The following is a 26,172-nucleotide window of genomic DNA, read 5'->3' as shown; positions in this document are numbered from 1 at the left end:
AATGGAAAATTTGCTATTTGATTATGAAAAAAAAAAAAACTCATTTTTATTAGAAACTGGGTTAAAAAAACCGCAAAACTTTCTCAAGCACTTATTAATCATGAGAATTAGGAAGAAATAGAAAATAATCTTTTCTAATCCTAAAATTAATTAACTATTAAATATATTTAAGACAATAGCAATACATTACAGCCTATAGGATCCCATCACCATGTTTGCTATACGTTCATCAAACAAAACCTGGTGGGCCTGGGCTTGAAATTCATTCTCCGTTGAAGGTGATGGCTAGAGGGCTTGATCATCAGTTTGAGAAAGGCATTGAGAAGGTGTGCTTTGGAGTAGGTCATCATCAGTTTCTTCATCATCTTCATCTTCGTGGATTGGTTGTTAACATGATGGACGGCTGTGATTGTAGAACTGCTTGATTTCCCAGTTTGTGGGCCCCTCCCCCTGTGCAGGCTGCATCTGAATGAGCCTGGATGTGTAGAAGGAGAGCATAGACATGTACGTGAAGAAGAAGAAGAAGAAGAAGAAGAAGCAAAAGATGATGATGCTGCTCGGTTTTTGTTTGCCATTAGAGCCTGCCTGCATGCGATGTGTTCGATTACTATGAGTACGTCTATGTTTGATAATTAATTAAATGAATGCTGAGAATATCATCTATCTGGTCAATAGTTTGAATTCAAGATTTGACAAAGTAATTCGTTGCAACCGCAACACTAACAGTTGGTAGCTTCTTTTTTTGTGTGGTCAACAAACAGTTGGTAGCTAATCACTAAGTTAAACACCATCGTTTGAATGACAAATAGGATTTAAATATGGACCAAAAAAAAAAAAAAAAAAAAAAAAAATTCTGTTTCTGGTCCTTTTGCAATAGCCGTGGTTGAATCAATGAAGGGAGGAGAATAAAGGGGAGGACAAAAGTAGTGTAGGTTAGAGAGGAGAGGCGGTAATTAAGAGGGATGAGAAGTTGAGAGGTAATAAGAAATTAACAAAAAACCATAAATTAATAAAAGATAATTTTAAATATAACTACACCAATCAATTTTAACTGACATGACATAAACACAAAATTGAAATGACTTAAACACATTAGCTGCCATGTTATTGTAGTCCGTTAACCCTCTTAATAAAAATATAATTTGTTACAACCATAAGGTGTGGTGCGGTTAAAAAAAGGTGTGATGTGGTTGGTAAACTATTATCTTTAGCTGGTGAGCTACCTGGTGCTTCAATGACAAGGGTTCAAAATCCATTGGAAGCACTTTGTCGTCAGGGACAAGCCGAACCCTGAGCTGGGATTAATCCCACCATTCGAATGTGGTGACATCTCGTGGTATTTACCAAAAAAAAAAAAAAAAAAAAAAATTCTTACTATCGATCTTTTTCCAGCAAAAAATAAAAATAAAAATTGTTTTGTTCTTCATAAATAATGTAGGGTCGTATGTTAAATTAATTGGGATGTACATACAGTGGCAGATATATTAAGGTGTAAGGAGGTGTAGTTGCACCTCCTCCGCCAGAAAAACCATTGTAGATGCCACACATTGCACCTTTGCCTAGGTTGGGTGGTGCACTCCATGTGTAACATCTCACATCGACCAACGTAGAAGGGGTGATGTGCCTTATATGTACATGCCCGTCTTTATCCAGCACGAGGCCTTTTGGGAGCTCACTGGCTTCAGAGTCATGGGAACTCCGAGTTACGCAAGTTGAGGCTAGAGCAATCCCAAGATGGGTGACCCCTTTGGGAAGTTGCTCGTGAGTTCTCAAAAACAAAACCGTGAGGGTAGAGAAAATGGCTCAAAGTGGACAATATCGTGCTACGGCTGAGCCAATCCCCGGGATGTGACAATTTGGTATCAAAACCACTCTGCCGTGTGGTGCGAGTGTGCCGACGAGGGCGTCGGGCCTTTGAAGGGGGTGGATCGTATCATCCCACATCGACTAACGCAGATGAGTTGATGTGCTTTATATGTACATGCTTGCCTCCATTTAGCACGAGGCATTTTGGGAGCTCACTTGCTTCGGAGTCATGGGAACTCCGAAGTTAAGCGAGTTAGGGCTAGAGCAATCCTAGGATGGGTGACTCACTGACTGGGAAGTTGCTTGTGAGTTCTTAGAAACAAAACCATGAGGGCAAAGTGGGGGGGCCCAAAGTTGACAATATCGTGCTACGGCGGAGCTGATTCCGGGATGTGACACCAGGTGCTCGATGAAAAGGCAACTCTGTACTCTACCTCAATCACTTGTACTAGAAAATGAAAAATTAAAAAAGTCCTAAAGCCATCCATAATAAGGGCTCCAAATGGGCCTTCTCACAATTTACTTTAGAGACCCAAAATTTTCTCTCTTGAGGAATCTTATTTGAGTGCAATAAATGAGGACCCAAAATTCAACCATTAAATCCATATGGACAGTTGAGATCAAATTTCCCCCTTAACATACAACCGGGTAGGTAAAACCTAAACCCGAAATTAATAACCAGCAAAGGTTGAACACGTTCAACACCCAAGAGGTTGAAGTTTGAACACAAAAACCCAAAGCACTAAGAAACATAGCTAAATTGGTTTGAAATCTAGCTTAACGATGGTTGAAGGCTCTGTACTCTACCTGAAAAATTAGTTGGTTTGAGCAGAAGGAGCAAAGCCATATTCCTTGGAACAGAGCCTGCGATTCTTCCATTTCGGAAGTGATAGGTGTGAATATTCCAACGAAGGAGAGCTGAGACAACCCTAAGTTTCAAGTGGAACCAACATTTGGTAATTTGTAAGTAGTTTAGTGGAATTTCAGTTTAGGGTTAAAGTTACCGTTTTTCCCTATTTTTGTGGTCAATGGTGTTGGATTTGGCATTTCGTGATTGTGGTTTACTTGCATTGTAGTTTTTGCTTGGGCATATATAAAATAATCCAATGAACATGATGTCAATAAAATATCAGTAACATGCAATTTACAAAGTAACAAACTGTCAATAATGAAAGGAACAAGATAATCTTTGATGATGTTAAAGTCTATGAGATTTATCAGCAATCCCTATGCGCATCTATTTCGTCAATTTTGTAATGTGACTAATTGATTAGTTGTGTAGTGTAATGCAATTGCTTTGTAATGTAACTGGGGCAATCACTGGTAGGCAAGCAACTCAAGAAAATAGCTAGATAAGTACCTTGAGGAATCGACCCTAAACCACAGGCCTGACCATGTAGTAGAGGATAAACGTTTGATAAAAAAAAATGGGGATAAATTAACATCAGAAACTTCATAATAAAAGAAACAACGATAATGAATTTATATATTCCATTGTCTGATTGAGGATCCATTACACTTGATTAATCATATTTTTCTTTTTTATTTTGGTTAAAATTTGGTTGCATAAAGTACCTGGTAGTAAGTGCAAATCAAGTTTTGTTAATAACAATCTCAAATTAGCATGGTATTTAGACATTGTGCATTGGAGATTTAAAAAAAAAGTTTTATGCACTTACCTTAGCCCATACTAATATGATTTTCACGGTATTATATGCATTATATGAAGTCTTGAGGTAATTATAGGCATATATATATACCCACCATTAGATATATATATATATATACATTTTCTACTAGCTAATTGCTACATTATTAGTAGACCATAAATTGTTGATTTGCTTCAATATAGTCTTGGGAATATAAAGCTCATTCAAGTTTATCAAGTATATTGTATCGTTTGACATGTGTATTGAAAATTTAGATACATTTACCATGTTAATTGAAGGAAAACCTTCATGCACTCACATCAATCAAACCCTTATTGAAAATATGCATTTCTAAAAAAATATATATGTACGTGCTTACGTTATTTCATCTTGTAGTTGTGTAAGAATCCTTTCAAGAAATGGGATTCAACGTGCAACTAGTATGACCAAAATCAAAGACATATGTCTTACGGGTGAATAACTGCTCACACGCGAATTCATGCCTAGTTAAAATTCGAGCGAAGTTGATGAAAGAACAATTAGAACAATTCAACAAATCATGCTTTGGTCATCTTGCAAATATTGATAAGATTTAGTTTAGAGGACAAATTGTGCATGAGATTGTCTTGTGTCTAGTTGCCGAGTGAGGTGTGAAAGACTTGGATGGACTAAGTTTCTTAATGGGGTGCGACATTTCTCAGTTCGCTTGTTAGGATTTTTGTTTGATCACAAGGCTCCGTTTTGGGAAAGTGTTTGAAATTTCCAGTGGAGATAATGATGAAATCAAACTTAAGGAAATAAATTTTCGAGATGAAGGAATTACATATTCTGATTTAGAACACGCATTTGTGAAGTGCACATAAGGCAATGACATCTACAAGCTAGCTCTTGTTTGCTTTACTGAGCTTGTGGTTTTGAGAAGGGACAACATTTGAACATTAATGCCAATTACTTGATCCTTGTAGAGGACTTGGATGCGTTCAACAAATGTCTATGGGTTCAGTGTCCTTTGACAAAACCTAAGATAGTCTATTGTCCACACCGACAAAGTTTCTCAAAAGCTGTGAAAAGGAAGATGAATAGGAAGGGAAAAGTAAGGCCTCATGTAAATTAACGGGAATAAGCCAGAGAAATCAAAAGGGCAAGAAGGGTAAGCATGTTGAAGGGCAAAGACATGGATGGAGTTTTAAAGGATTGACATATGCTTTCCAGGTATATGTTAATAATGTTCATGTTAGTTATGCTTTGTGAACTTTAAAACTTAAATAGTGACATATATCATGTGAATTGTGTAGATTTAGGCATACGAATTAATTCCTAGGTTGGCGGACCTGAATTATTGGAAGATTGTTGATCCAATAGTTGTCCCGCTTATTTTGCAATGGAGAACTACGATATCTGTTCTCGAGTTCAGATGACATGAGTGTATACATTTTTGAGAAAGATGACATAAGTGTATATATATTTGAAATGTTCTCATGTAAAACTTTTTTACATTCATAGTTTAGTGATGGAATTTGGCTATATGGAAGCTGTGATTGAATTTTTCTGTCGCTTCTTCAAAAACGACGGTTGGCTGCAAGGAGATGTAAGTTTAATTGATTATACATTTCTTTTAATGTACAAAGTTTTTGATATTGGCAACAAAAACATGTGCAACACATTGATTTAAGGTTGTATCTCTTCCGGAAGTGGCAACAAGAATTTGAGGTTGTAGAAGTATCGGATTGGACATCCACATATGTAATTTTCATGGTATGTCATAGGCCTTGACTGAGTGCATTTAATGATGAAACATTATATCCATACTTGCTTTGTGGAGATGTTTACAACTTTTGTTTTGTATTTCACAGAATCATATCCATACTTTTTTTTTTCTTCACTGAAGTTTGCAGCTTCACAAGGGTTTATTTATAACTGGACTTAACCTAACAAAGACTTACACAAGACTACCAAAGCACAATTAACAAGCACAAACAAATCTAAAAAGAAACAATCATCATTATCAAAACATGAATATTAGGGAGTTGGGGGCTGAGTTTGGTATTTATGATGGAAAAGAGCTTATAACTTCTTAGAGGATTGCGATCATCATAGGTGGTGCTCTGCTGACTTTGTACACAGAGTTTCATCAAGGCTTACAATTATAATAAAAATACAAATATAGAGACACTATAAGGTATGGTGTGGAGGCACACGCAAAACAAACGTTGGAGAGGCTAGTGTAAGGTGGCATTGATAATGGTTCAAACATCCCCAGCACTAAGCCTTAAGTCTAGTCTCCTCTACACGAGCCACATCATTAACTGCCACTGTGGATAATGATTCCACTCCTCCGGTAGCTCCTCATGATTCTTCAATGCTACAATTATTGCTACCATTTCCACGTCTATGATGGGTTTCGTTTTTAACATCATCACGAACAGTAGAATACCTGCACTATAGATATCTACAACACAATCCACCATTTCATCTGGTGTTTTATATCTACCTTTCATGTCTATGATTTGAATCACTTTATCATTATTTTCATCATTCACATTTCGAGCTAGTTAGAAGTCTTCTATCTTCCACACATCACCACCTAAAAATATTAACAGGAGAAAGATCTTCATACATAATTCCTTGGGCATGCATATATGTAAGACCAGCAATAATGTTTGCGAAAATGTTCTAACACATATCCTCTGTCATAATCTTGTCATCCTCTAGTATATCCTTTAAAATATTGTCACACAACTCCATTTGAATGTATAGATGAGGGAGATCAACATAGTTGACTGGTGAAATCCTTTCATCATCATCATCCACAACATCATTTAGACCAAACAAAAATGGCTCAAGCCATACCATATGGTACCGTATGATATGTTGATGCTGTAGCTACGACATGATCAACACCTCCCTTCTAACCCACAAACTTGAATTTTTGTTCATCTCATGTTGCAATTTTATTCACTGCATAAGTTGTCTCGTCTATCTTACTCTTGTAGGAGACAACAACGTCAAAGGCTCTACTACCAAGGACTTTAACCTCATCGTACTCTGTGAGCAATCTAGACTGCTTGTTCTAAAAAAGCTTTGGATCTTGATTATGACTTGGGTGAATGGATAATAAATTGTCTCCATGTCGAATCCTACATAGGGTGGTGTGATAAAGGTCAAAGTTAAGGCACCGTTTGGAAGCACACAGATTGACATAACATATTTTGATTTTTTTTTTCTGCTTAGGAAAACATTGTGTGATGTCAAACATATTTTGATCCAAGTTTCTATAGAGTTCATTGATGTATGATTTTCTTTGTTAAGTACATATGCTTACTTGTATCTATTAAATCCAAGATCATGAACTTAAAAACTCAGTAAATTGGGATGAAAGGATACCAAAAGGAATGTGTTGATCATGTCGTAATAAAAAAGGGATGGTCGGTGGAAAATTAGAACCAATTTGCTAAAAGTTATGAATGACGAGATTTTGGCTTATGTGATGAGTTGGCAGAGTGTGTATAAGGTTTATGCCGCTTGTATATTGACGAAGTATAAGCATTGGGTGGTTCTAATAATTGATCTCATTAAATATGAAATCAAAGTGTACGACTCAATGGTTTCACTTATTCCAGATGAGATCTTAAGTGAAGAACTTGCCCCGATTTCAACTTCGCTTCTAAATGTTTTGAACGCTATAGAGTTTTATGAATTCAGTTTTTACGCAAACGATTGCAACCAAAACTGGTGGTGTTCGTGGCCAATAGAACATGTGGATGTTCCACAATAGTCTATTGAGTGAGCACAACAAACCAAACTGATTTTATTACTTTAAACTGTCAATTACACTCGAACTTATTCTTTAAATTGATTGGGTTCTTCTTTTGCTTTAAAGGTGATTATGGCATGTTCATGTTGAAATACATTGAGTTTCTGAGCGCTGGGAGTACTTTAACTAGTTGCACCTTGCATAACATGCGTAATGTTTGTACTGAAGATGTTGTAATGGAGTTTGTTTTTTAATTTCAAACACTGCTTTCTAGTCATTCTATTCCAACATAGTGCAAATTTCATGTATCCTTTAGTTAACAATGTTTATAAAATCGTGCACCAATATCTGTTGTTAGTCAAGTTCATAATCAACAACCAGTCAATAATTAGAATATAACATAAGGAAAATTGCGTGGTTATGTCACACCCCGCTTTGTCCCATATGACTATTTGGTATAAAAAACAAAGTAGTTGCCCATTACAACACTGGAAGCATAAAAAACATATGCTTATATCTACCACTTTGCAACTAAGAAAAGCTAATGTCAATTGTTGGATCAAATGTTCACCAAATGAAATAAAATATATTACATATTGGCAATTCAGAGGAAACGACAAACCACTTTTGATTCCAATATAACCATTGAAATCAACAAATTAGTCGTTGCCCATTACAACCCTAGAAGCATAAAAAACGTATGTCTAGTACTACCACACTTTTCAACTAAGAAAAACTAATGTCAATTATTGGATCGAATGTACACCTAATGCAATAATATCCTAAACCAGCAAAATATATAACATATTGGCAATATGGTCAAACGTCAAACTGCTTTTCATTCCAAAATGATAATTGAAAATAAACAAATTAGGCGTTGCCCATTACAGCCTTGCCACTCAATCATAACAAATAAATAAAATTATATAATTAACGATGTCTGTTTGTATAGGAAACAATAATGCCAAATGAATAAAGAGTACAATCACTGCCTTGGGTTGACGAGTGACCCAAATATTGCGTCAAAGCATGAACAAATCTTGAGAACTATGTGTAGGGGCTGTGCTTGATTTGTATCTTCTCTGTTACAAGGGGAACCTAAATGACACATGAAACATGAACATAAAACAAATACTTTTTGTTGCAAATAGTGTTAAATATAAATTAAGGATGTCATCTTTAATTGTATAATAGCATATGGGTTAACAACTCGAGGACGCTTCTGTTTATTGTGATGGGTCTTCCTACAGTCAGTGCAACGTCGTCTCAATCGATCTATAACATTTTTCTTCACTCATATTACCTTGCCTTTGGATCTCACATGCTTCAGGTCCTTCAGTTTAACTTGATTGGAAGTATTTCTCACATCTTCTGTAGTAGATGGGATGTAGTTACTTGCCTTCCCCAAACACTTCAGTGTTGGCTTCAGAAAGTTTGTTGCAGTAATTTGGAACCTTTCTCTGATAGTAATGCATCATCGATCAATTGACCTGAAAGCATGGACAACATCGATCGCTTTGATACACGACCATTATCAACACAATCTTTGATTACATTGCCCTCCGTATAAAAAACAACACCTCACTACGCACTTTTCATCCACCTTTTGAATATGTACTTTTCTGGTAAATGCTCTACTTGCTTCTTCCTTAAAAAGATGAGTTAGTGTCGGCATAGAATTTCAGAAAATTCAAATAATTTGCAACTGCACGACACTACGTCATCGGATTTGTCATAAACTACCTCTTTGACATTTGAAACTCCTAGTGTTACCCTCTCTGTTACGTTATACACACAAATAGTATCATTTGAATTTGAACGTTCTAAAAAACATGAAACACTTCTCCCTTGCTATCGCTGAAATACATTATATAACATTTCCCTCATGTAATTGTCCCTAACTTTTTTTTCCATTGGAGTAAACAATTGCGTTCGAGGTACTTCATTGTGATCAATATGGTTACATGTCAACTCCTTATGGCGCTGATGAGCAAGAACTCTCTCAAATCTTACGATGAATTTTATAAAAGAATTTTTCCTACAAACGTATTGCTTGAAAAATGCATGAGAACTTTTAGCTGAAAAGACATGTTCATAATAGGCTGGAATCCACTTATGACGCAAATCAAAAATTGAATTCAACCATATATGATCTTTCAATCCATTACTTCCAACTACTTCCTACCATTTGACATCAAATTCTTCTTTCCTATCTATATCCCATATACAATTATGCAATTCCTTGGTATTATATCTACTGTTTAGTTTCTTTGAGAACTTATTCATTATATGCCATATACAATACATGTGATATGTCGTAGGGAGAGACTGCACGATCGCCTTTGCCATGGTTGCATCCTGGTCCGTAATGATCATTTTCGGAGCAGTACCTGACATTGCTGTTTTAAATTCTTCAAACAACCAAACAAAGGAGTCTATCATTTCATTAACTAAAAAAACACATGCAAATACAATTGTTTACCCATGATTATTTAACCCTATCAGTGTCGCGAACACCATACCATATTGGTTGGTGTTGTACATGGTATAAAAAAGGACTACATCTCCATAATATCCATATGAACGACTTGAGGTTGCATCTGCCCAAAAAGAAAAAGAAGTTAGTCTTCCATCTGAATCTGCCTCCATCTTGAAGTAAAAGCCAACATTCTTTTGTCTCTTGACTAAAAAATAATTTTTAAAAAGCTTCGCATGAAGGTCTCTCTCCTAATTACACAAATCTTTACTAGTCCACCCAATGTTTTCCATTTCTTCTACTTGTACCTCAAGAAGACTCATTTGTTTATGGGTAGATATATTGGCTGCACTTAGGTCTCGGTTAAATACTTTCTTAGATCCGTAACTATACGGTGGCTTCTCAACAAATGCACTTTATCTGGGGTTGACATTATATGGTTATGTTTCTCAGTGAACCAAGAAATTATGTACTTGTTAGACTCAACTATATTTGAGGCCACAACTCTCAGTATATATGGTACAATTTTAATGCAATCTTACATAATATTTATTCTTAATACAACAATTACTCATTTCTTAATTATACCAATAAGACATATATTCATTATGGCAGTTTCTCGTACCTATTCACTATTTTATCATATTTTATCACCAACATTTGACAATTTAGTGATATTTGTTTAACATATAAAGAAAATTATAGGTATATGCACTAAAGTATAAGACACTTTTAGAAATTTTCGTTCTTTTAACCTAACAACAATTTTTCTCTCCACCATACTCGATGCAAACCTAACAAACGGTCTAAGTGACTGTTCATATACTATATTCCCCATCGCCATTGGGTTTATTTTTTATTTTTTATGGTTGAAAAGAACTTTTAATACGAAAATGGAGAAGGGAGGAGGTAACACAAACTACTGCTTCACAACCAAACAAACTAGGGAACCAAAGAAAAGCTGAAACATGCCTTTGGGTAACCTACAGAGACTAGCATTCATAAACATTCCAAAACCAAATTCAGACTAAAAACTACAAAATGTTCATGATCACTTACTAGTAATGCACTTCCCAAGGTGAGTTGAGAAAAATTGGGTGAGTTGGGCTTCATATGATGTCACAGACTGTACAACCAAGGTGGGTTGAGAAAAAAAGTAGATGAGTTTGCCCTCAAATCTCGTCCAAGCTCAACGAAGAGCCAGCTGAGTGTCTTCTCAGTCAAATTAGTGGTGTATTATGAGTTAAATTATTTGTGTTTCATCAGGATAGGTTTTTGTTTTGGGTTGAAGAGAACTCGGTTGCAACTTAAGTTACTCTTTTAATCCAACTGCCCAATTTTATCCAATAACTATGATCTGTCCTCATTTAAGTTTCTCAATTAAGATTCCTCAAGAGAGACAAGCTATTAGAGACCCAATCCACCCACAATGGATTGGAAACCGGTCTCTTTCTCTGGCCGATTAGAGTCGCAAAAAAAGCCCCCAACATTGGTGGTTGGTGTATTAAAAAATGTAGGCACTATTTTGGGTAGGATTTCACCTTGCACCTTCATCCATTTTTCTTTCTTGGGATATTTTTTTTTAATTTTTTTAATTTTTATCCAGTTAGTTGTTTTCACAGATTCTTTAAAGGTCAATATGTAGGTTATATATTTCAATAGCTATGTTTTTCTAAAGTAAAATTAGTACCAGCTTGTTCAATTTTTATTTAGCTAAGAATTTAATGGTACTTCTCTTTAAAATGTTACAAGTTGATGAGCTATGAAAAAACAAAAGTAATTTACAAGAGGTCGTAAGTTTGATTCCCCTCTTCCTATTGATGAAAAAACAATTTAATGAGTTATGTTGGATTTCCTGTTTTCATTATTTTATTTTCTTCTTATTTTTTGAAATTTGGTAAAATAGGAAAGTAATTGTTAAATTTTAACGTGCTTGATGAAATAATTATATTAAATTGGAGTCTCTAACTCTTCAAACTTTGAGTACAAAGTACTATTTTCGTTTCTTCTTTAAAAGCTTTGAAAAACATTATTTATCACCACATGTGCTCACTTTATCTTTGAGAAACATTATTTCAATTTTTATCTAGCTATGGAGATGAAGTTGGTATTGGTTTTATTTGCGTTTGTTGTAGTGCAAGCCCATGAAGAAGATGCTTCTTCTCTTCCTCAATCTTGCTTTCTTTCTAAAGTTACCTCTTATGTTCATCCATCCATTTTTCAAGATAATGATTTTCTCAAATTTCCAAACAATGTAATTTTTGAATTTATTCGTATCAGAAAAAAAAAAAATCCTAACTATATTCCAAGATATTATTGTGAGAAAGATCCCTTTTCTTATAGAACTTCCCATCCAAAACCTCCTAAAACTCCTCCTGGTACTAAAAATTGTCATCCTCCACGTAATTCTAATCCCGAAAGCTATTCTCTTCCTTAAACTCCTCCTCCTCCCGAAAGCCCTCCTCCTCCTCAAAATCCTTCTTTTGTCCCTAAAACTCCTTAACTTATAAAAAGCTCTTAAAACCCTAATGCTTGTTATCGTAATAATAGAGCTTAATTCCCAGACAGCTACTTTGTTGCGACCTTTGAGTTTGCAATTGATTGGTTAGTGGGTGGGTCCCATATGGACACGTCATCAGTTAATGTCTAACCAAACGGTCAACTTAACGAAAGGGTTAAATTGGTCAAATTTGAAAACCATAATATAAATTGATAAAATTGAAACTCGGGGGCCCATATTGAGAATGACCCCAAACCTTCAGGGAGTCTTTTGACATTAGCCCAAAAAAATATAATGTCCTACTTTTTTTTTTCAAACTTTTTTGAGAAAAAAATATTTTATCACACCACAACTCGTATAAGTTGCATCCGATTTGTTCTCTGTGTAGTTTTCACCTCTCATTTGTGAGATTTTTTCATCTCTCTTTTGTGAGAGTTTTATTTGTGTTGTTTATGACTTGGGTTTTTCAAGCTTTAGCTCTTTTTTATTATTCTAAATTTTGCAATCTTAGTTGGGATGTCTATGCTAGAGTTTCTTCGAATCTGCATGATAGTTAGTGGAGACGCACCAGATTGTTTTAATTTTGATGTTAGACTGCTCTGTTATTGTAATGACCCTTTTGTGACTAGTTTGCATTGGCCTGTGTTGCACGCATACGGACACAGAAATGCGACATGGAAAAACTCAAAAAACTAGGATACGACACAGACACAGACACGGTTAGGACACGGTAATTAAAATAATAATAAATCCTAATAAAATTATAATAATATATACTTATATATATTTTTTTAAAAATTGATACTTAATACTTCAATTTCATAATACCATAAAACAAATTCATACTCATTTTAGTTAACATAGCATTACTCATCTTTCCCTAAACAAAATAAAGAATGATACACCTATTTATTCACACATATTCATGATTTATCATAAACCAAATTTCACACATATATCTGTATATGTTCTATCATATTCAAAATAAGAAAAACGATTTCCTACTTCATAAAATAAGAATCGAGTTTGCATTAAAAAGAAAAAAAAACAAAAGTGAATGAATTACAGACTCAAAAAGATGCTTCTCTCACAACCAAATTGCTATCAATATCCTTAGTCAACCAAAAATATCAGCTCAGCTATGAAAAAAAAAAAGGAAAAAAAATTTAAAAAATTATTTAGATTTTTAGCCCACTCTTAAAAAATATTTCAAATATGTCCACGTATTTTTCAATAATTTTGTTTTAACCCCAGTTTTTATTTTATAATTTTCAAAATGGTCCCTTCGTTTCTTGACTTCAGTTGATTCGCGTCCAAAAGTGTTAAACCGTGTCCAAAATGTGTCTTGACTGTTGACCCGTGTCCAAGCCGTGTCCTTGTGTCTGCGTGTCCAACACCCCGACACTTCGACTTGATGAAATGTCTGTGCCATATAAGCATTGGCCCTTTGTAGTTAGTGACTTTTTAAACTGAATTATAAATGCAATCATAGAATTTCTATTTATTATTAAAAAAAAAAAAAAATAAAAGACTTCTCCTTTCAGTGGTTTTTGTACTTCATTGATCTTGTTTGAACATGATATTCTCAACTCCTTTTAGATTAATTAAACTTAAGTACTTTCTCTGTGTATCAATGTAAATTCCGCAATTCCTGATCAGAAATGTGAATGAATAAGTAAAAGTTGTCACTCACTCTCACCATCAACATCATAAAAAATATAAAAAATAAAAATCATCAGCTGGCCATCTGGTCCTATATATAGCTTAAAATATTATGCACCCATTGAAGCAAATGCACCCTCCTCCGTTCAATATTGATAAAGTAGCAGGTAGAACATGTTCCACAATGATTATAATATATATTTCAACCTTTAGTCTTTCATTATTAATTCTTATATGCTAGTCCTTTTCTTTTGGTTTTTATTTTTGGACAGACATAAAGATATATATATATATATATATATATGTTGGTTAGGCTTTATATGAAACATGGGAGAATTTGGAAGTTATCTCTATGGTGATCATACTGTGGAATGGTAGGTAGAGTATATATCTGAAAGACCCAACTGTCTTAGTTCTTTTTATTCCCTTATTAAATATAAATCTTCAGAAGTAACAGGTATATATATTCTGACAGTATATATAGACTTAGTCAAATTTAGAGTATATGTGCTATCTATTCTGCGAATTCAAATCCTCCTCCTTATAGTTTAGATTAATTTAAAATAGATTATCGCTTGTATTCAAACAAATATATCCCGACAGTTAATAATACCCTGAGCTTAAGCTGAGTTGGTTTTCATTATTTTTCTAAGGTTTTCATGAAATGTAACATAATTCAATCCATTTGATTATTTTCTAGTGGTGTGCCCAAATGCTCCTACCACCATATGAAATATTTAAAAACAATTAGTATATCATGAAAAATATATAAAAAGCTCTGCGTCACACGATCATGGGAATCTCATGAAATTCAAAGTAAGAAATGCGAAAACATAAAGCTTGTCATCTTAATTTTAAAAGTATAGTGGCCAAGAAATTTGGAGGATAATGATCATCATTACAATCATAATTAATTAATTTCCTCAAAGGAGAACACAAAAGAAAAAGAGAGAATCAAGCCATTAGCAAATAATCACTACTGCAATCTTTAGATCATTACACAATCCACCCTTGAAAATACAACCAATTAAAATAAAGAAAGCACACACCAAGCTTAGGAAGTACAAATCAAGAGGTTTCAATTAGCAAAAGAAGGGAAGGAAATAAGCTAATTAGGCATAAAGCATCACTAAGTAGTAGTGGTGGTGATACGGAATACGCGACTGCAGGAATAGACAGAGCAAAATGCTTGCAATGTCATCAAGAGCAAGAGCAACAAGCCAGCAAGCACAGCAAGAAATTGCCAGGAACCAAAAACATAAACCTTCATAAACTTTGTCATTTTGATCTTCCATCTGCCATTGTAATACTTGTTCACATCTTCAATTGTCTTGTCCAAGAATGGCACTTTGGTCAATCTAATGGACTTGCTCATACCATTCCAAACGTTGGCTACTTCTTCATCGCTTTTCAAATGGTTCAAAATTATACCTTTCTCTCTAAGCAGTTTCACGTCCTCCTCAGTGTCTATGATCCCGTTCATTAATTCGGTGTAACGGGTGAAAACCAACGGCCCTGATGCATTTGATACTTCATATGCTACCAAGTTTCTCAAGATCACCTCTGTATTTACATCTAGGCTTGTAGCAGGGAGGTAAAATGTGACTGTTTTAGGATCAAAGGAGATGGTCGAAAGGCTACCTTTTGTTTTCACAAAACGGACTCCGGATTTTACAAGATCAGAAACAGAAGGGATGGTAATCTCCTCTATCAATGGTGGTTTACTAATACTATTGCTCGAATTCTCATTTTCGGGGTTGGTTTCTTCTTTGGCTTGGGTGGAAAATAAATAAGAAACAGGTTGTTTCAACATTGCAAATCCAGGAAGGTTGGAGAGGATTGTCCAAGGCAATTTAAAAAACACTTTAACAGGACCAGATACAAGTAGTTTTTTCAAAAGACGTACCGGACCTTTGTTTAGTTTCGACAGCAGCTTCCATACCTCCTGCAGAAACTGCTTTACGAAATTCGGGCTATCAGAAGATTCTGATCCCTTGTGTGGTGTGGATTCTCCTTCATCCTCAGCTTCCACAATTTCAGACGGTCGACGTTCTAACTTTGGGGTGATCATTTGGTACAAAAAGTCTAGCAAGTGAGCACATTCTGAGACTTGGATCTTTGGCAGGTCTTGATCCACCACCTTGAATGGTGAAAGCTCCTTGCACAACCCCATCAGCATCGAAAGCAGAAGGTCGTCGACTTGTTCCAGTGATGTGAATTGAAACTCCAAAATTCTTCTGGACACAAATAGTGGGATTTGGTTTTCAAGCATCACCAAGTCCCTAAGAATTGCATGGTGAGCTGACTTGCTCCCTGAAACGTCAACCAAGTGTGACATGCTTGAGGAAACTCTGGTCAAAACCCTTCCTTCTTTGGCCCCATAGATTTGGAGTAACTCAAGGAAAAATGATGCAGCAATGGCCATCATCCAACCTAAAGTGTCACCATTGAAATCCAAATACTTGTGGTAGCAAGCGCGAATCCGCGGCTCCAGCTTCTTCAATTGCTCAACAAGGTCTTGGAACTTTAGGCATTGGAGCTGCTTTTGGGTCCTTTTAGCTGCAGCCACTTTGTACCTCTCCATCTCATAGAGCTCAGGGCGCAAATAGTGGTAAGGGCCAATTGCAACTTCTTGAGGGATGTAGGAATCTGGATCACTAGCCAAAAGGGCCTTGGGGACATTGAAAATGGAGACAGGGATTTCCCCATCATCCTCAAGCTCTTCCTCTAGTGTTTTTTGGATTTGAATGACCCATTGAAACTCATTGAAGTGTATACTGGATTTGGAAGAAAATGTTGGTTGGAGAGAAGACATGTTTTTGTTCTTCTCTTGTCGCTAGGGGGAAACTTTTGAAAGGGTTGATGGCAGTTTGTGAGAGTATTGATTGTTGAGGAAGTAATGAGACTTTAGGAGAGAACCCATGAATTAATACTGTGATTAATGTACATTAATTGAGTGTTAAATTAAAAAAATGTTCAATGCGTTTTCCTCATGCTCGATTGTTTACCTTTTTTAAACCCACTTGTGTAGGTGGGAATAACATATCGGTATGAGAATTGAGATTTTTATTTTACATGTTGCTTAATGAGGACACTGGGATGAAAGTTCCGTGCTAACTTTTTCTCCATAGGTTAGGGTCCAGCAATTTTGTTTTCGTCTACTTGAATACATAGTCAAGTCCACGAAAGCCACTATTTAAACTTGCCTAATTAATTGGCCGGAGATGGTAATTATCAAATATTATATTGTCGTGGCGCGGCTGTTTTTAGAAGATTATACGGAAATTTTCTTTTTCTTTTATTATATTAGAAATTAGGGATTCGAAATTCATTACAGTGTCTCTTTTGATTGCCAAATTTGAATATAACTTGGTTTTTAAGTTTACCTCATGATTCATGTATAGAAAAAATAATTTTTTTAAAAAGATATTTGGTTAGACTTAACACAAAGAAGATACAAGTTAACTATTTTGTAATATGATTTTCTTTTCTCAATGGGCTAAAGCCCATTCTAATTTGATTGCCACGTGTCAAACATTTAATGTGTTATATGTTTTGTATTATGTTACACCTAACACACTTGATCAGACCTAAACCCTCAAAGTTTCTTTCTTTTGTCAATTCGCAACGCTTCTCTTGTCTTCCTCACAGCACGACCTTTGGGTTTAGGGTTTTAGGGTAAAGGGAAATTTGATTCAAAATCAGATTTTAGTTTTCACTTTCAACCCTCGTTCTCTCGACTTTCGCTCCGCCTCCTCTCACCTCGTTCGAGCTCCCTACCTCAGTTCTCTGTCTCACTCACATCCTTCCCTCTCACTGCCTCTGGCTTTCCATAAAGGTATGAAAATTTCTGAGTTTCTCTTTATTTTTTGTTTTTGGCTGTTTCAATAATTGGGTGTTTCAGATTTGGTATTTGGACTGTTTTAATATGCTGGTAATTGATATTTAGACTGATTTTGGTTGTCATTGCTGTGTCAAAGCATAGTGTATTAGAACAAAGAAGACTTGAAAGGAGAAAGGGACAAATGCATAGGTTTTTGGGTTTTACCATTGAAATCAAGGCATACGTTTTTGTTTTTGTTTTTGTTTTCTTTTCTTTGTATAAATTTTTTTTATTCATGACATTTACCTTGCTGTTTTTTCATCTGGGTTTGGTTTGTTCTGTATTTTTATTGTTCTATCTTGATGTCAATTATGCTGTGCATGAAGGAAACTATTGTGGAAATGAACAAACTGTTCGATACACATGCAGTGATTTGTACTGTGTTCTTCTGATGTCTTCAGCTTGGTAGAGAACAAAATCAAACGAATTCAAAAATTGGAACTAATTTTGCTACTCAAAGATAGTTGATCAAGTTGGTGGCTAAAAAACTTGAGACTATGTAGTATGTATGTACAAGGATAGGATGGCTAGGAGTAGCTCACTTTTGTGTCATTAGTTTTATTACAATTATGTGTTCTAAGATAATGCATTCCATGAATTTAGTTTAATGTCTATTGATAAAGTCATATCCAAAGGCTTGTCTGTGAATAAAGGAGGTATGAGAGGAGAAATGGTGCTCGTCCTCCATCTCCAGGTCTGAGGTTGTCCTGTCTGAGCTTGAGGATATAAATAAGGCTGTTTCTGGACAGCTTTAAGTATGTTATGCTTTGTGGGATGCTTATTTTTTATGTTATGCTTTATTGGATGTTTATTTTTTATGTTATGCTTTGTTATGCTATCCTCTGTATCTGTATCTCCCTCATCCTTGTGTATGTGTATAGCTAAGCAGGCCCCAGAAACCTCCGTCCTAAAGCCTTCCTCAAGTCCTGGACAAAGATGAGACCTTTAGATGAGACTGAGACCACAGCAGTGTTCGAAAAGCTTTTCAAGTTCACAGGCAACAACCTCAAAAACATCGTCGAGAACCCTTCTCATGAAGGCCCAGACCCAGATTCAGGCCGTTATTGCTTTCGCCTCCACAAGAACAAGGTGTACTATGTTAGCGAATCACTAGTAAAGCGTGCTACAAATATAGCTCGGACTCAGTTAGTCTCTCTGGGCACTTGTATCGGTAGGTTTACTCATGGTGGTAGTTTCCACTTAACAGTTCAGTGCTTGAGTTTAGTGGCCTCAAATGCTAAACACAAGGTCTGGCTCAAACCTACCTCTGAGATGTCGTTCTTGTACGGAAACCATGTCTTGAAAGGTGGTTTGGGGAGGATTACAGAGAATATTGTGCCAGGTGATGGCGTGGTGGTGTTTTCGATGTCAGATGTTCCTTTGGGTTTCGGGATTGCAGCCAAGTCTACTCAGGATTGTAGGAAGTTGGATCCCAATGGAATTGTGGTGCTTCACCAGACAGATATTGGAGAGTACTTGAGGATGGAGGATGATCTTTGAATAATTGGACGTGATTTGGGTGGTTTTGATAGATATTTGTGTGGGTCATGTAAAGCGGATCTATTTGCTTTTGATCAATCTGAGCTTTTAAGTCTTTTGGGATGTGGATGATTTTCCTGAATATTATTTCCGTAAGTGCTTGTGACTTTTGGTATTAACTCTTGATTATATGGAACTTCTTCCATCTGGTTTTTATTTTTTATTTATTTTTTGTATAAGCGATATTTGAAAGGGGGTGTTTTCTCACACACACTGTATTTGAAAGTCATTAGCATAAAATGTTATTGGACCAACTGGTGTGGAAATAAATGTAAACTTATAGAAATAGATGTATTATTATAAAGTCCTTACTAACAGAGGGTTAGTGGACTTTATGCAACATATGTTCCCAAAACAGGAAAAGGAATCCCTAACAACTTCAAAGAGCCTAGCTTCACAGCAGTTGAGGTTTGTTTTGTGATTTGGAGCTTTGTTTTTAAATTTTTTAAACCACCCCAATGGACAATAACCCCAAAAGAAGACAAACTAATAGACATCATTTCTTTGATACTACAAATTTAGCTACTATGGTTTGAAGTTGTAGTCTTCTTTTGAGCAAACAAGAACATTATTAGAAGACAAAAAACTGTGCAACTTTCTCCTTTTCTATTTTCATGCTAGTTATGAAGGTGATGATTGTATCGATTGTAGTCGTGGTTCTTGCAGTGCGAGCTCATGAAGAAGATGCTTCTTCTCTCTATGCAACCTATTTCCCGTTCAAAATGTCCTCTTTCCCTGGCTCACACCTTCCGTATCATGATTTTTTTATTTTAAAAAATCCCTAACATTTCCAAAGCTCTTAGAGCTCTTGCCACATTAAAAGGAACTGCTAAACCTAACAACCCCAAAACTTCTGTTCATGAACCTCACATTCCTAAACATCGGATGCCTGAAGCTCCCATTCCTTTCATTCCTCATCCTGAAGCTCCCATTATTTTCATTCCTAATCCTAAACGTACTCCTCTTCCTAGGCGTCCTCAAATTCCCTACTTTCCTTTTCCTAGAGATCCTATAGATCACAGCTCCTCTACAAGTGGCACTAAGACTAAGCAAGGATAACTAGTAGTCTGTCGTCCACCCATATTATAACACATGTACAAGCTATATCAAGTGGCCTTACTCTAGTACCATTTTATAATGCGCTACTCAGCTACAGCCTACATGCATTTACAACTAAATCATAAATCAACAACAATACAAAAGGAAAAAAAAAATCCAGCTTCATATGTTGCGAATACTATAGCGGTTGAAACTTGAAACACAAACACAAGCAATACAAAGCAACACAACGAACCATAGAGGAATATGTACGTGCAAGACCTCTCTCTCATGGAACTCAACATCTCCAACCTTTCTGATCTGTTTGTCTTTGCCTTTATTTGGCTTTGATTTGCCTTGCCTTTACCCTTGCCTTGATCCTATTTCATAGGGTTTTCTCTTGTGTTTTCGTTGCGATCTTTGCTTTGGTTTGTCTGTTTTTTAACTCATGGTTTGCGAAAAGACCTTCTTTGTTGTTCGTTCAAATTTTGCTTGGCGTACTATGAAGGCTTTTTATTTTTAAAGTATGTATACATAACGGCTAGTGTCATGAGCTTGATCGATAGTGTGGGATGTGATTCCTACACAATATTCATAATTCAAGATAGATCAACATGAATGAATTCATACAAACATCAATGCATATGCAGAATGTGATTCGTACACAATATTCGTATCATGAATTTTATGCCGTCATTTTGGCATAAATGTCGTTGAGCTAGCTCTTGTCCTCCATATTGGACTTGTCTGCAGTGTGCCCCATGGTTTTGAAATAAATATCACTCTTTCTGTGCTCATAGTAAGCTCTTGCTCGTGGTCCCATGTTTGAAGTGTCCATACTCATAATGCGGTCATCTTGCTCTCTTTGCTGCCTTTCATTCATTTCCTCCACGACCTTTACCTTTCTTTCTGCAACTTCTGCCTTTCTTTTGTCACTCTCTGCCAATTGTTTTGTAAATTGCTCCATCAAGTCGCAAATGCGAGAATCCAAAGTATTGACTACCTTGCTCCTCCTGTGTGCTTCTTTTTCAGCTCTTCTTCTTGTAGGCCTTTTGCTTTTTCGAGATTCCATTATATAATATGAATCTTTATCAGATTCAGGTGAAACAAGTGTGTTAGGGTCCAGAGGATGCGAGGAGAATGAGGAATGGATGTTGGGGTCTCTATCCTTAGTACGAGGACCAGGACTCTTAGCTGGTACCAAATCTTTCATCTTATGTTGCAAAATTTCCCAACAATGATTGAATGCAAAACGTTTCTTCTCATGCTCAAAGTACAGCATATTTGCTCGAAGAACCTAGTGAGGGTTTAAAGAAGTTAGCAAAGGATTATTATTACTAACTGCTAAGAAAAAGAGAAGTATTTGAGAAATATTATTGCTAGGAAAAAGGAAAGTACGAATTCTTACCTTGTTAGATTCTGTCAATCCACTTTGTTTATCTTCTACCCGAGCAAGACAATCATGAAATTTTTTGCAACTCCCGAAGATTGATTTCCACCTAGACTGAACTGAACATTGGGATCGCACATTTTGATCACCAGTTAACTCAACATAATTTTGGTATATTCGATCCCAGAAATTATATTGCGGTTTTGAAACAACATTGAACGGATCTTGGAAGATATTTAACCGAGCATTGCAAATAGCCACATCTTGTTCCAACGTGAATGATTTTCCCCTTTTCATTGGTTGTTGAGTCTTCCAATTTGGATAAAAATGATTAATCAAAACTTAAGTACAATAAAAATGAACATAAGTGGGCAGGCTGATTTTAACAGAAGAGTAAACTCTATGCATTTGAAAAATTGAATGGTTCAAAATTCAAACTGTAGAGAGGACAATATTGTAATCCTCTTCCAACAGCTTAACAACTTTCTGAATTTTAAAACAGAGGATGACATCAAATTGATGAACATGCTGTAATTTTTTGTAACCTTATCAGGAGTATATCGTCTTTCTCCCTATGAATACTCGCAATGCCATCATGCATATCTACCCTAAGTTCCAATTAAACTAGATCACAACGCCGGAAACATAAAATTGTAATAACACTAACATTTCAGTCTCTCAATTTCTTCTTCATATACTTGAAATCATTTGCAGACCCATCATCAAACAATAATGATAAACACCCTTTGTAAACCCCAATATGGCAAACATGATTCAATGAAAACATTCAAATCTCCTTTCGTGTCATCTCCAAACTTCAAACAGACCACATTACAACAGGATCAAAGCCTTTAGACCACATTACAACAGGATCAAAGCCTTTCTCCCTCTATGAACCACAAGCTAGCTCATTAAGAATTTCATCCCAATACATACTTTTATACACACTTCTTCACTAGACCCTGCAGCAATGATGTTATTAGCATTACTACTCATCATTTTCTTTATTTTCCCTTTGTCCAGCACTCTTAGGGGGCCAAGGTACTAGTTGGATAATCCGTGCTATACCCCAGGCTAGCCCACAGAAAAACAAAAAATTCTTAAATAAAATTTGTACTCAAAAGTTTCCATCTTCAGCCCAGTTTACAGGCTCCAGCCTCCCGCCCCTTAACACATACACCCCACTTTCCCTAAAACAAAGTCGTAGCTCTGTTACTGGGACTCTGTATGGGTGTTTCTTACAATGATTAACCAAATGATTCATATCTCACACCTCATAGTATTAGATGCAGTCCTTCGGTACTCTCGCATTCACCACCTTCCGTTGAGTGTAGCAATCGCATACACTATGGGGCCCTAAATTGTTTTATCTTCTAACCACACATTGCAGTTGGATAAATATCATAGTTTCTGCAGGGCTACGATGCAAAATTGAATTCTTATACATTGCCCTCAAAGTATGGAAGAGAAATAAACTTACAAGTAGTCAGAAACTGCAGGTAAACCTCCTAGTTCAAGAGCCTTATACTAACTCAACCAGCAAGTCTGCAACCATAAAAATTACAATTAACAGCACAATTAGCCAACGGAACATTAAAAAACGAAATTGAAAATAGAATTAACAGAGGCACACACAATGGAAAATACAATTAACAGAACAATTAAATCAACACAAGCACGCGAACCCAAAAAAATTACAGAACAAATCAACAGAAACAGAGAGTGAACATGTCAAATAAATAATTAACAGCAGGCTAAATTAAGAAAATAATTAAACTAAAGATAATCATAATAATAACAAATTAGCTCAAGCAAACAAACACACTACACAAATGCATCAACGTTAAGTAAACCAGATACCAAATAGGTAATGTGCTAGAGAGAGATACCATTAGTCCAAAGAGCAACATAGTTGCAGGCGACGCTGGGCGGCAGAAGAGCTGCAGAGGGAAGGGCTGAGGCAGAGAAGATGAGAGTAGATACAAAAATGAGGGATTTTTGGGTGTTCGGTTTGTGGGGTTGATTCTGTGTAGGAAGGACCACATGTCAATTTACAATTAGTCATTAACTCATTGAGATAACCATTATTTCAAAGGCTTATTTAATTGGGAAAGAGTTATTTACGCTAACACTTCCTGATATTTTCGGTGTTTTCATAAAACCCGTAATTTCATAAAACTACTTTTCGTTGACTATTCATCCAAAAATTGATGATTTCATATAAAAAAAAAATTACAAAATTAACATTAATAAATGTATGTGCAATCTAATCTCCAAGCCTAACTTTGTCATTAATTTTTATATAAAATCACCAATCTTTGGACAAAAAATCAACGGAAAGTCGTTTTGTGTAAATAAACTCGAGGGGTGTTCGTATAATTTCTTAAACCTTAAGGGGGTTTTGTGAAAAAAAAAATTGAAAACCTTAGGGGATGTTAGTTTAAATAACTCATTAATAAATAAAGAGTTGAATTTTTTATTTAAATGGTCCTTGAATTTGTTTTAAAAAAAAATTGTTGAAGTCCTTGAAATCAATCAATCTTGGGCTCAAAGTTTTGGTCTACATATCAAATTGTTCCGTGTTATAATATTCCATCAAAAATTTCAATGAAATTAGTCATCAGTTTACTTAGAAGGGGTAATTTTCATCAAAATACAAACTATCTACCCATATGACAAAATAAAGCTCAAGTTTTTTTTTTTTTAAATTCAAAAAGGTCATTTGAATATATTGACACCTCCAAAGTTGAATTTTCTGTTATCAAATATTTTCCATTCAAGAATGGAAATGAATGAATTAGTATATTGTCGATTAAAAGAGAAAGCAAAATGAAGGGAAGAAACGAGAAGAGAGAGAGTGTGTGTGTGTGAGAACTACTTTTTCTTTTTCTTGTTTGATCAAGAAGGTGAAAAAAATTTATTCAGTAATCACTCAAGTACAAGAATTCCTTGCAAACCAGATGTCATCGATGTGGCTTTATTAAAACCTTATCTTGAAAACTCGAGTGGAGGAAAATCCGGTCAAGAAAAAAGAGTATCATAACATCTGAAAAAACTGAAAAAACATTCTAGCTATTCTCCAAATCCTTTTCCAAATGCAGTGACAACCAGGTTGGAGTGATATTTTTCTAAATTGAAGATCTAGATCTAAGCACATATCGGTTTGTTTCAGGAGAGGGCAATCCATTAACCGTTCCAAACTTTCAATAACCCAAAATTTCTTACGTAAACCGATATTTTGACCTCGGATCAAATGAGGTTGATATAATGAATTTTAGGTTTGGCACTTTTTTTTTTTTTTTTGTTCCTAGTTTAATAAGTCTCAATGTTATCAATTTGAAGTTAGAAGTTAGAACGTTATATAAGAAAGAAGGAAAGAAAAAAAGAGGACGCTTTTTTTTTTTGGAAGAAAAAAAAGAAGATAAAAGGGTCGCTTAGAGCATCTCCAAGAGTCTCCAAATTTAGCCAAATTCTATCTAAAATAGCTAGAAAGCTATTATAGCAAATCACTTAAAATGTGTTTCCTCCAACAATGTTCTTTATTTTGACTAATTTGAAATATTTCATTATTATTTTATCTTTCTCTTTCTCCCTCTTTCTCTTGTAAATCAAATATATTAAAAAGAAAAGTAGAAACCTAACCCCCACCAACCTCCCAAATGTCTCTATCTCTCTCCCCATTTTTCTCTCTCTTTCTTTTTATATTCAATTTGGCAAGCTCCATTTTTCTCTCCTCCTTGCTAGATGTAGAGAGCCAAAAGTTGGTTCTCCAAAATAGAGAGCCAAGTAAGGAGTCCACTGAAATGAGGATTTTCCTTCTTTTTAGCCAAAGTATATACGGACGAGAGGATAGGGGATGCTTTTAGAGAGTTCATTAAGCATGTGTTTGAAGTTGGGCCAGATTGAACAGCATTCAGTCATGTGGGCCTCTTTGACTTTATGCGAATGGCTCTCCCTCAAATAAAACGCGAAAAAGAAAAACCCCACTCTTCACACAACAGTCACAGTTCACTCACAAACGGCAAACCCTACCTCTCGGCAAAAGAAATTCAGCATGCCATGCCTCCCAACAGAACTGCGATCGACATCGTCCCACGGTTCTCACCCAAGGACTTGGTGAGCTTCATGTGCGTTTCTAAAGAATGGAAAGCTACCATCCAAGATCCACAGTTCGCCATAACCTATCTCCAACGCTCCATCAAAACCAAATCCCATCCCGTCATTTTACTCATCCCATCTACCTCGATGAGCTGCTATTTTTCACTCAACTTTTTTGAAAAAGATACAACGTTGGGCCAAGTTTTGAAAATCAAGTTGCCTTGGGAACAACCTTTGTTAATTAGAGACCTAATCTTCGGCTTCTGTAATGGCCTGGTTTGCATTCAAGATGGTGAAGGCTTTCTTTTATGGAACCTGTCCATCCAGAAGTTCAAGAGGATCCCCTCGTCGCCATCTAGTATTCACTGCCATGAAGA

The 26,172-nt window shown here is 35.7% G+C and overlaps 4 protein-coding genes and 1 pseudogene across 5 annotated transcripts; 1 reads left to right on the top strand and 4 right to left on the bottom strand.

Annotated features, from left to right (window-relative positions):
- Positions 1-130: 130 nt before the first annotated feature.
- Positions 131-668, bottom strand: LOC103328152 (uncharacterized). The gene has a single exon (XM_008230545.3). It carries the CDS (start codon positions 573-575, stop codon positions 219-221), a length of 357 nt encoding a protein of 118 aa, XP_008228767.2. The 5' UTR covers positions 576-668; the 3' UTR covers positions 131-218.
- Positions 669-5,674: 5,006 nt separating this feature from the next.
- LOC148917855 (eIF-2-alpha kinase GCN2-like) lies at positions 5,675-6,584 on the bottom strand (annotated as a pseudogene).
- Positions 6,585-14,724: 8,140 nt separating this feature from the next.
- LOC103328133 (transmembrane protein, putative (DUF247)) lies at positions 14,725-16,735 on the bottom strand. The gene has a single exon (XM_016794057.2). It carries the CDS (start codon positions 16,660-16,662, stop codon positions 14,977-14,979), a length of 1,686 nt encoding a protein of 561 aa, XP_016649543.2. The 5' UTR covers positions 16,663-16,735; the 3' UTR covers positions 14,725-14,976.
- Positions 16,736-17,430: 695 nt separating this feature from the next.
- On the top strand, positions 17,431-19,432 carry LOC103328134 (uncharacterized). 2 transcript variants are annotated; one of them, XM_089050707.1, is made up of 2 exons: positions 17,431-17,685; positions 18,620-19,432. In XM_089050707.1, the coding sequence occupies exon 2, from the start codon at positions 18,667-18,669 to the stop codon at positions 19,228-19,230; it is 564 nt and encodes a 187-aa protein (XP_088906833.1). In that variant the 5' UTR covers positions 17,431-17,685; positions 18,620-18,666; the 3' UTR covers positions 19,231-19,432. The 2 variants fall into 2 exon arrangements, with proteins under 2 accessions (XP_088906833.1, XP_008228747.1); XM_008230525.3 differs by having other exon boundaries at positions 17,433-17,685; positions 18,612-19,432.
- A 1,466-nt stretch (positions 19,433-20,898) lies between these two features.
- On the bottom strand, positions 20,899-23,734 carry LOC103328135 (uncharacterized). The gene is made up of 4 exons (XM_008230526.2): positions 23,587-23,734; positions 23,178-23,242; positions 21,716-22,006; positions 20,899-21,604 (listed from the first exon to the last, which is right to left on the bottom strand). The coding sequence occupies exons 3-4, from the start codon at positions 21,992-21,994 to the stop codon at positions 21,026-21,028; spliced, it is 858 nt and encodes a 285-aa protein (XP_008228748.2). The 5' UTR covers positions 21,995-22,006; positions 23,178-23,242; positions 23,587-23,734; the 3' UTR covers positions 20,899-21,025.
- Between the last annotated feature and the right edge of the window lie 2,438 nt (positions 23,735-26,172).

Source organism: Prunus mume, linkage group LG4 (genome assembly GCF_029339155.1).
Source record: "Prunus mume cultivar Tortuosa linkage group LG4, ASM2933915v1, whole genome shotgun sequence".
Lineage (NCBI taxonomy): Eukaryota > Viridiplantae > Streptophyta > Magnoliopsida > Rosales > Rosaceae > Prunus > Prunus mume.
The sequence above is the reverse complement of the archived record's forward strand: the minus strand, read 5'-3'. Positions and strand labels throughout refer to the sequence as shown.